This window comes from Onychostoma macrolepis, chromosome 09, assembly GCF_012432095.1.
Source record: "Onychostoma macrolepis isolate SWU-2019 chromosome 09, ASM1243209v1, whole genome shotgun sequence".
In the NCBI taxonomy this organism is placed as follows: domain Eukaryota; kingdom Metazoa; phylum Chordata; class Actinopteri; order Cypriniformes; family Cyprinidae; genus Onychostoma; species Onychostoma macrolepis.
The window spans coordinates 22,311,460-22,322,325 of NC_081163.1; the positions used below are offsets into that span (position 1 = coordinate 22,311,460).

The following is a 10,866-nucleotide window of genomic DNA, read 5'->3' on the forward strand; positions in this document are numbered from 1 at the left end:
AAATAAGATGACACACATGTAATGTTTTGCACACACGTTTAATGTGCTTTTTGTCATTTTAATGTAATTTTATTAACGCGCGATTAACGCAGTTCACATTTTCTGTTTGACCCGTGGCCTAACCCATACTACTATAGTTGGAGAAATGGAAATGGATGGAGATGCTGACAGTGTTGCCAATTTAGCGACTTTTCAGACCACTTTAGCAACTATTTGTTTTGGGTTTTTTCAAAAGCGCCTAGTGACTTTATAGGGTTTTCTCAAACCTTATTTAGTTTCTGAGACTGCCGCGCGAGCGCGAGGTCTCTCTTTCTCGCTGCGCGCACACCTCTTTCTCTCTCCCTCCGCGTCTGCTCTGTTCAGCGCACGGACGAGAGGAACAGCGGTTTCAGTTAAAACAGATATTATGTTGCTTCTGTAATTTAACATGCAAGTATAGCCGAAATCACAGCACAGCTATTGTCTTTATGTATATCCTATTTGTGTATATCCTATTATATCCTATTTGATTTTATCAGACGATGGCTGGATTATAAATCAGGATTTTTGTGCAGATTAACAGCTTGGAAGGGAGAGCTGGTTATTTAGTCCTATGGGTCGCATTTCAGTCACTATTTCATATTCGGGTCATTCTTCAATTGCGGTGGCAAGTGGTGTCCCTCTACTTTAAAACAGTTGAAATAAACTTTAAATAGCAATAAATTATAAAATGTTTGTATTCTGTTGGGTAAACACAATTTGTGCACTATTAATAGTTACATTTTGTTTTTAAAATACATATTTAATTGAGTTTGAGAGATTGTATTTGTAACAATATGCATCTTAGAGTGGTATCATAGAATGTAATTGCGCAAAATAACATTTTTAACACAAATAAAGTGGTTATATTGTGAATATAGATTTTATTTGGCATGTACAATTTTATTAAATTGTTTTGAAAAATACATATTTTATTATATTTAAGAAAAAAGTTGTGTCCCCCAAATTCATGTCTGTGGTGTTACCACAATGGATTTCGGCCCTTTAAGAAAAGGGGGAAATCTATTTGGACAGCTTCCTGTGTGTAAAGGTCACTGCAGGTGCTGGTTGATCTGAGGGGTGCATGGGGAATACATTCTTATTAATTTTCGGTTCCACTTTATATTAGGTGGCTTTAACTACTATGTACTTACATCAAAAAATAAGTACAATGTACTTATTGTGTTCATATTGTATTGCAAAACACATTTGCTGCTATTGAGGTGGGATACGGGTTAAGGTTAGGAACAAGTTTGGTGGTATGTATAGGTTTAAGGGTGAGTTAAGGTATAAGGGATGGGTCAACAGTGTAATTCTAAATGTAATTACATAAATTAATTACAGATGTAAATACATATAGGTATTTTTAAAAATATAAGTACAATGTAAACACATGTATGTACACAATAAGTGTATTGTACCAAATGATTAATTTAAATGTAAGTACATAGTAGTTAAGGCCACCTAATATAAAGTGGGACCTAATTTTCTTGAAGTTAGCTAAATTTCTGACAATTTCATGTGTCACACTTTATTAGTGTCTGTGGTGTTATGTTGATAATTTGCAGATTTTACATATTTTAATCAAAATTTTGATAAATACATGCTTATTAATATTTCCAAAATGTCCCCTGATCTTGAAATCATCATGATGGCAGCCTCGATTTTAGAAAAGTCTGGATTTAGGCTGATTTGTCTGTGATGATACCCAGCAGGCACCGGACGTCAATATAACGTCAGGTTGACATTGGACTCCAACGTCGGAGAGACGTTGTATTTTGGTTGAAAATGAAAATCGGGTTGACGTCAGATTGACGTCAATCTCCAACATTGGATAGACGTTGCATTTTGGTTGAAAATGAAAATCAGGTTGACGTCAGAACCCAACGTCAGATTGACGTTAATCTCCAACGTTGGACAGATGTTGCATTTTGGTTGAAAATTAAAATCAGGTTGACGTAAGAACCCGATGTCAGATTGACGTCAGAACCCAACGTAAGATTAACATCAATCTCCAACGTTGGACAGACGTTGCATTTTGGTTGAAAATGAAAATCAGGTTGACGTCAAAACCAAACGTCAGATTGACGTCAATCTCCAACGTTGGATAGACATTGCATTTTGGTTGAAAATGAAAATCGGGTTGACGTCAGAACACAACGTCAGATTGACATCAAAATCCTACGTTGGACAGACGTTGCATTTTGGTTGAAAATGAAAATCAGGTTGACGTCAGAACCCAACGTCAAATTGACGTCAATCTCCTACGTTGGATAGACGTTGCATTTTAGTTGAAAATGAAAATCAGACTGACGTCAGAACCCAACGTAAGATTGACGTCAATCTCCAACGTTGGATAGACGTTGCATTTTGGTTGAAAATGAAAATCAGGTTGACGTCAGAACCCAACATAAGATTAACGTCAGAACCCATCGTCAAATTGCCGTCAATCTCCAACGTTGGACAGATGTTGCATTTTGGTTGAAAATGAAAATCGGGTTGACTTCAGAAACCAAAGTTAAATTGATTTCAACGTTGGACAGACATTGCATTACATCCCTATTGAAACTGGCCATTACCACATTTGTCAACCTGTGAACACAAAAGGAAGAGGAGTTAAATGTCCAAATAATTGATTATACATAACACATTATGAACCGCTTAACAAAACAGTTTGTGTCAAGTTTGTCATATCTAATGTAGAAGTCACATTGGTTCTACTGTGGTGCTAGATGGAAGATCATGGGCCCACCCAAACTGCTAGGTTTTTATCTTCTGGAGACACAACTGATATCACGCAATTTCAAAAACCTAAAACCTTCCTGATCTTGATGCTAAAAGGCAGTGAGGATGTGAACACATCTCTTAACATTTACTTGGGTCTGTTGCATGTACACAAAAGAGAGAACAAAGAACAACTGACTGAGCAATTTATGACTATTATATGGTACCAAAAGCAACGTTTTGGGATATTTCACACTATGAGTTCAGTAATATCAGCAGTCTGCCATAATTTTCCAAGAAGTTGGCAATATTAGCACATATTTGCAAACAGGGCTTGACATTAACATAGAATTGTCCTGTATTTAAGGCCTATGAATGGTATTCCACCATTATACGAGCGTGGTTTGTCCCATTTTTAAAAATTTACTTCAGTTTTATGGTTTTTGTTTGGCAGCCGCTACTGCCAGTCATTGGACACTTTCTTTTTTTTTTTTTACAGTGCAAAACTGTTATTTTATGGATTTGTCTTAGATTATTACTGACAAATTCAATAAAGTGACATCACTAAACACTGTACAGAGGAACACTATCATTTTAGAGATTTTTCCTAGATTATTATGATCAAACGCATTCAATAAAGTGCTGAAAGCACTAGCCCAAAAGTTCTGCAGAGAAACACTTGTTATTTTACAGGTTATTAAAAAACAAACAATGAAAGTGTTAAAGCATGCTCAAAGACAAAGACAAAATACAAAGTCTGTACATATACTGTACAAAACTGAAAATGTAATCATTCAGTTTTTGAAGAAAAAAAAAGTACAAATTTGAAAGGAAATACATTTCAACATTTACAATACTGTACCAATTAACAGAACAGTTTGATCAGAAGTTGAATTAAATATTCTCAAAAGAAGAAATACAAAACATCTACAAGATTGCCACTGTTTCAAATGACTGTTAATTCTAAAGGCTGGAATACACTACATGACTTTTAAAATCTGAACAGATTTTTAAAACACTAGGCATCATACATATACTGACTTTGTAAATAGCGACAAAGGAAAACTGGGCATCATACACTACATGTCAAGTCAAGTCACCTTTATTTATATAGCGCTTTTACAATACAGATTGTGTCAAAGCACTTAACAGTATCAAATTGGAGGATAGAGTGTCAGTAATGTATAATAAGATTAAACACTCAATTTTCAATTTTCAGTTAAATGCATTTCATTATTGAATTCAGAGATGTCATTGTCTAGATCAGTTTAGTTTAAATAGTATCTGTGCAATCAAATCGGCGATAATCGCTAGAAATGAAGTGTCCCCAACTGAGCAAGCCAGAGGGCGACAGCGGCAAGGAACCAAAACTCCCTCTGTGACAGAATGGAGAAAAAAAAACCTTGGGAGAAACCAGGCTCAGTCGGGGGCCAGTTCTCCTCTGACCAGACGAAACCCGCAGTTCAAAAGATTATATTTCTATTTTAATTTTGTTACAATTTCTAACAATAGTAGTATTATGTCGTTAGGTATTTTATTATATTTTAGTTATTTATTTATTTTTTTTTAGTTTTATTGTATTCAATCGAGGTTTTCACTGGGGATATATCTCTGGGGGTCATCTGGGTGTCCTGGTCTCCGCTGACGATCAGGGCTGTAGACATCATCTCTTGGTGCTGATCCACCATCTGATCGGATACGGACTGAGAAACAGAATAGGAAAGAAACAGACAAATATTAGCGTAGATGCCATTCAACTTACGATGTAACGAGTACATCGTGTGTTATGGGGAGTGTTCGGTTCGGTTGATCTAATTAATGCAGCCTAACAATCCTTTAACGGATTTGAATAATAGAAGCGTATTAATGTGTTATGTGTAAGCCAGGCTAAAGAGATGGGTCTTTAATCTAGATTTAAACTGACAGAGTGTGTCTGCCTCCCGAACAGTGTTAGGTAGACTGTTCCAGAGTTTGGGTGCTAAATAGGAATAGGATCTGCCGCCCGCAGTCGATTTTGATATTCTAGGTATTATCAAACAGCCTGAGTTTTGAGAACGCAGCGGACGTGGAGGACTATAATGCGATAAGAGCTCGCTCAAGTACTGAGGAGCTAAACCATTCAGGGCTTTATAAGTAATTAACAAGATTTTAAAATCTATCCGATGTTTGATAGGGAGCCAATGCAGTGTTGACAGAACCGGGCTAATATGGTCATATTTCCTGGTTTTAGTAAGGACTCTAGCTGCTGCATTTTAGACCAACTGTAGTTTGTTGATCAAGCGTGCAGAACAACCACCCAATAAAGCATTACAATAGTCTAACCTTGAGGTCATAAACGCATGAATTAACATTTCTGCATTTGACGTTGAGAGCATTGGTCGCAATTTAGATATGCTTTTGAGATGAAAAAATGCAGTTTTACAGATGCTAGAAACATGGCTTCTCTGCATGGATCCTCTGTTTTTTCAGAATTTAGCAGTAAAAAATGACTCGTCATCCAGTTTTTTATATCGACTATGCATTCTGTTAGTTTCTCAATTTGGTGTGTTTCACCGGGCCGCGAAGAAATATAGAGCTGAGTATCATCAGCATAACAGTGAAAGCTAACACCATGTCTCCTGATAATATCTCCCAAGGGTAACATATAAAGCGTGAAAAGTAACGGCCCTAGTACTGAGCCTTGAGGTACTCCACACTGCACTTGTGATCGATATGATACCTCTTCATTCACTGCTACGAACTGATGGCGGTCAGATAAATACGATTTGAACCATGCTAAGGCACTTCCACTAATGCCAACAAAGTTTTCTAGTCTATTCAAAAGAATGTTGTGGTCGATAGTGTCGAACGCAGCGCTAAGATCCAGTAGAACTAATAAAGAGATACAACCACGATCAGATGATAGAAGCAGGTAATTTGTAACTCTAATGAGAGCAGTCTCAGTACTATGATACGATCTAAATCCTGACTGGAATTCCTCACAGATATCATTTTTCTCTAGGAAGGAATATAATTGTGAGGATACTACCTTTTCTAGTATCTTTGACAGAAAAGGGAGATTTGTGATCGGTCTGTAATTAACTAGATCTTTGGGGTCAAGTTGTGGTTTTTTAATGAGAGGCTTAATAACAGCCAATCTGAAGGTTTTGGGGACATATCCTAATGACAATGATGAATTAATAATAGCCAAAAGAGGATCTATGACTTCTGGAAGCAGCTCTTTTAGTAGTTTAGATGGAATCGGGTCTAACATACATGTTGTTGGTTTAGATGATTTAACAAGTTTATACAATTCTTCCTCTCCCACAGTAGAGAATGAATGGAATTGTTCCTCAGGGGATCTATAGTGCGCTATCTGATGCGATACTGTAGCTGACGGCTGCAAGGATACAATTTTATCTCTGATAGTATCGATCTTGGAAGTGAAGTAGTTCATAAAGTCATTACTGCTATGCTCTTGGGAAATGCCAACACCTGTTGATGCTTGATTTTTCGTTAATTTAGTTACTGTATTGAATAAATACCGAGGGTTATGTTTGTTTTCTTCTAGAAGAGACGAAAAGTAATCAGATCTAGCAGTTTTAATGCTTTTCTGTAGGATAGGGTACTTTCCGCCAAGCTAAACGAAATACCTCTAATTTAGTTTTCCTCCAGCTGCGCTCCATTTTCCGGGCTGCTCTCTTTAGGGCGCGGGTGTGCTCATTTTACCACGGTGTTGGACTCTTATCCTTAATCTTCCTTAAGCGTAAAGGAGCAACCGCATCTAAAGTGCTAGAAAAGAGAGAGTCCATAAATCCTGTTACATCATCAAGTTGTTCTGAGCTATTGGATATGCTGAGGAACTGAGATAAGTCAGGAAGATTATTTATAAAGCAGTCTTTTGTGGTAGAGGTAATGGTTCTACCATATTTGTAACAAGAAGTTGGCTTTACAGCTTTAGCTATATGGAATATACAGGAGACTAGATAATGATCTGAGATATCATCGCTCTGCTGCAAAATTTCAACGCCACTGACATCAATTCCATGTGACAGTATTAAATCTAGAGTATGATTTCGACAATGAGTAGGTCCTGACACGTGTTGTTTAACACCAATTGAGTTTAGAATGTCTATAAATGCTGAATCTCTTTCATTATCAATATGGATATTAAAATCACCAACGATTAGGACTTTATCTGCAGTCAGTACTAACTCCGATAGAAGATCAGAAAATTCTTTAATAAAGTCTGTATGGTGCCCTGGTGGTCTGTATACAGTAGCCAGTACAAACATCACAGGGGATTTATCATTAACACTTGTTTCTTTGGATAACGTTATATGAAGCACCATTACTTCGAACGAATTATACTTGAAACCCAACCTCTGAGAGATACTGAAAATATTTCTATAAATTGTAGCAACACCTCCCCCTTTACCTTTTGGATGCAGTTCATGTTTGTAACAGTAATCTTGGGGTGTAGACTCGTTTAAAGTAATGTAATCATCTTGTTTTAGCCAGGTTTCTGTCAGACAAAGCACATCTAGTTTATGGTCAGTGAACATATCATTTACAAAAAGTGCTTTTGAAGAAAGGGATCTAATATTCAATAAGCCAAGCTTTATCATGTGTTTATCTGTATTATATCGTTTTTTTATTTGTTGAACATCAATTAAATTGTTACTATTACTTTGGTTTGGATGTTTTCTGTATTTTCTAGTTCGGGGAACAGACACAGTCTCTATAGAGTGATATCTAGGTGAAGGAGTATCTATGTGCTGAGAGTTAACTGACTTCTGTGACGTGAGGCAGCTAGCAGACGATCGGTATAGCCAGTCTGTCTGCTTCCTGACCTGGGCTCCAGTTAGTTACATGACTGAGGATCATACACTACCAGACTTTAAAGTTGTTCCGATCACAACAAACTCACTCAGAAACATGAGCCTTGTTGCTAGGAGACGCATTACAAAGGAAAACAATATGCATTGTAAAATCGGCTGAAAATATCAAACGTTTGATATCCTCCGACTGGATAGAATCAGAGTCTGAAGCTTAAAAAACTGGAGTCTGTGACTATCATACACTATGCAATTTTCTATGGAATCTCAAATCTGCAGACTGGCTCTGACTTTCAGCAACTAGCGTCAACTTCTCCTGACTGTAAATTGGCGGAAAATCAGGGCAAAAATCGTGTAGTGTATTCCAGGCTTAAGTATATGATGCCCAGCTTTCCTTTGTCATTATTTACAAAGTCGGTAAGTCAAAAATCTGTTTTAAAAATCTGTTCAGAAGTCGTGTAGTGTAGCCATGCTTAAAACTGTTTCATTATTTAGATGTAAATTTATGTAAACAAATTCCTGAGGAGCAATTGAAAAACTAAAAATTACATTTTTATCTTACAAGTTAGGGTTATAGTATCATGATTTTTTCTTTGAAAAAGATTGTGGAGGGAACTGTATTTTAGCTTGTATTTTCCCAATCAGGTTTATAGTGTTTTTTCTCAATATTTGACTGACCCTATTGGATTCCATATAGCTCTGATAATATATGTGGACAAAAATTACATTGTATTTTAATCCTGAATACTAGCTACACAAGTGTAATAAGTAAAATCAAAACATACAAATAAAAGTCCATGATTCTGCACCAGAAGTGACAGTCACAGCAGATAAAGAGCAGTCCACCAAATCTGAAGTAATCAGCTGGATCCTTGCTGCATCTGGGGGTTAAATAAAAAATAAAATAAAAAAAGAGATTTATTGAAAAGGGCTTCATTTGTGTACCTTTTCTATAAACAACATTTGACATTATGAGACATTCTGATCTAATTTAATGATCTAGTTGTGACCTAATGGTTAGAGAGTCAGACTTGTAACCTGAAGGTCATGGGTTTGAGTCTCAATACTGGCAGGAAATGTAGATGAGTGAATGAACAGTGCTCTTTTAAAAAACACACTAGTGTAAACGGGGCCTGAGGTGCCCTTGAGCAAGGCACGTTACCCACACGGGCCGCACAATAAAAATGGCTGGCTACTGCTCTGGGTGTGTGTTCTTTACTCACTGCTGTGTGTGTACTCTACTTTGAGATGGTAGTTATAAAGGAATTAGTATACACAACAATGAACAACTTTTCTCAGATGTATCATAAAGTAAATAGATTTTGTACCCAGAAAAATGCCAATTAGTACACCAAAAAATTAAAAGAATTAATATTTGTATCAATTGCTAATATGCTAATACCTGTATATTTATAACTAATATAATTATTAATCGGTTTACACTGTTTTTCTCTCACAAGGGGGTGAAATGTCTAACAAATGTACTTAAGGAGATCATTAAATTACTCAAGATATCATACTTATCCACCTTATTCCTAAACACGGAAGTAAACCTATGGGCGAGACTTCCAGTTCATTAGCCGCTATAGGGAAACAACGACAAGAATAACAACATGTAGTAAACGGTAAAACTGTTTGCATTACAAACCAGTGTGTTCATAATTAAGCTAATACACTAAAATAACATGGTAAGACACACCAATTTGCAATATCAAGCAGCAAAACGAGCGGTTCTGTACAGCTAAAAATATTTGGAAGTAAAAGAGACCGGAAGCAAGACCCATAAAATCTACAAATGGCCCATTTTTATGTGAAGAATAAGGTGGATATGTCATCATTTACTCACCCATGTCTTTTCCAATCTGCATAACTGACTTTTTTCTGTGGAACATAAAAAGAAGATCAAAAAAGACATGAGGGTGAGAAAATGATGAGGGAGTTTTCATTCTGAGTGAGCTAAACTCAAGAATGAACTTTGAATCAGAGTGGTGCCTTGGTGCAGAGTTTACCTGCTTTGCTGTGTTCACATTTCAGCACATATAATAGCACATGATCATTTAAAGAATTAATGTTAGTATGACATGTATACTTACTTTTACGGAAGATCATGTGGCAGAAGATTTTCAATCCCAAAACCTCTGGACCATGAGAGGGAAAACACACACACACACACAGGTTTAATAGAACAATATTGTTGACTTACTGACAGAGACATGGGCTTACAGAAATTTTGCCTACTCACCAGCTTTATTACAAAAACTTAACAGTAGATCCAAAAGCATGGTTTGCATAGTATTCTTCAGAGTCCAAGAATGGTGGTTTCATGTCCTCTCTGTTGAACAAGTGTATATGCCAGTTTTTCATGTTCCACAGTGAGACATTTTATTTTACAATAAAATAACAATATAACGTTAGTTATTTTTACTATTTCATACTGTTATTAAAAATAAGATCAGCAAATGGCGGCCTTCTGTATTAACATCATACATGTCCCGCTATTTATTCTGTCATTCATGCATGTTTCTCTATTAAAACATCAGTAACTCGTAGCACTATGTTACGTGGATATATTTACATTCCGCGATATAAACAAATATTTAAAAACACAAAGTAGTCACTTTAAATCATGGCCACAACATCGTCATTACACACAGCCTTATCTTTATTAAAACATAATATCAAAACAGTAACAGATTATGTCATCGCGATTAGCATATCACTTTAACAGTAACAGTAGAAAAATTATAAATGGTATTTACCTTCTGCCGTTTGCAATATGTGTCCATTAGCCATTGTGTCTGTGTTCATATTTGCGCTTTTTCGTTCTCAATCTGCACCGCATAACTCAAAATCGGTCAAAATAAGAATTCATCTGTCAGATATGTGATAATCCATGTAAAAGCCATTACTACTGCACTGAACGGAGCAGGACTGCAGATAAACAGAGCAGCAACGGACTGGTGTGTAAATTCAAATTTGAGCGGTAGGAGGCGTGCCCAGTTGTCATTGGCCAGATTCCTGGATGACGTTTAGATTAACCAATCACGACTAAAGCAACAAAGAGACATCAAATAACATTGCAACTGTAGAAAAAAACTAGTTTTAAACAAAAGATAGCAAATATGTATGTATATTGATTTTTATTTTTTAGGCTGTTACATGTAATTAATTGGTAAAATGGTGTTTTCACTTATGATTACAAGTGTATGTGTGCTATTCACTATTCACCTATAATTTCCCTATAAATTTAGAGTTAAAATAGGGTTAGGTTTAGGAGTACAGACAGTGTGTACATGTCTGTCTATAC

General features: G+C 36.2%; 1 protein-coding gene across 6 annotated transcripts; it reads right to left on the reverse strand.

Annotated features, from left to right (window-relative positions):
• Positions 1 to 3,625: 3,625 nt before the first annotated feature.
• Positions 3,626 to 10,585, reverse strand: LOC131546532 (uncharacterized). 6 transcript variants are annotated; one of them, XR_009272737.1, is made up of 7 exons: positions 10,319 to 10,585; positions 9,802 to 9,891; positions 9,653 to 9,697; positions 9,406 to 9,440; positions 9,088 to 9,142; positions 8,345 to 8,440; positions 3,626 to 4,445 (listed from the first exon to the last, which is right to left on the reverse strand). XR_009272737.1 is itself a non-coding variant. In XM_058786144.1 (6 exons), exon 6 carries the CDS (start codon positions 7,347 to 7,349, stop codon positions 6,447 to 6,449), a length of 903 nt encoding a protein of 300 aa, XP_058642127.1. In that variant the 5' UTR covers positions 7,350 to 8,440; positions 9,088 to 9,142; positions 9,406 to 9,440; positions 9,653 to 9,697; positions 9,802 to 9,891; positions 10,319 to 10,585; the 3' UTR covers positions 6,357 to 6,446. The 6 variants fall into 6 exon arrangements, 4 of the variants coding, with proteins under 4 accessions (XP_058642129.1, XP_058642127.1, XP_058642125.1 ...); XR_009272736.1 differs by lacking the exon at positions 9,088 to 9,142; XM_058786144.1 differs by lacking the exon at positions 3,626 to 4,445 and having other exon boundaries at positions 6,357 to 8,440.
• Positions 10,586 to 10,866: the final 281 nt, after the last annotated feature.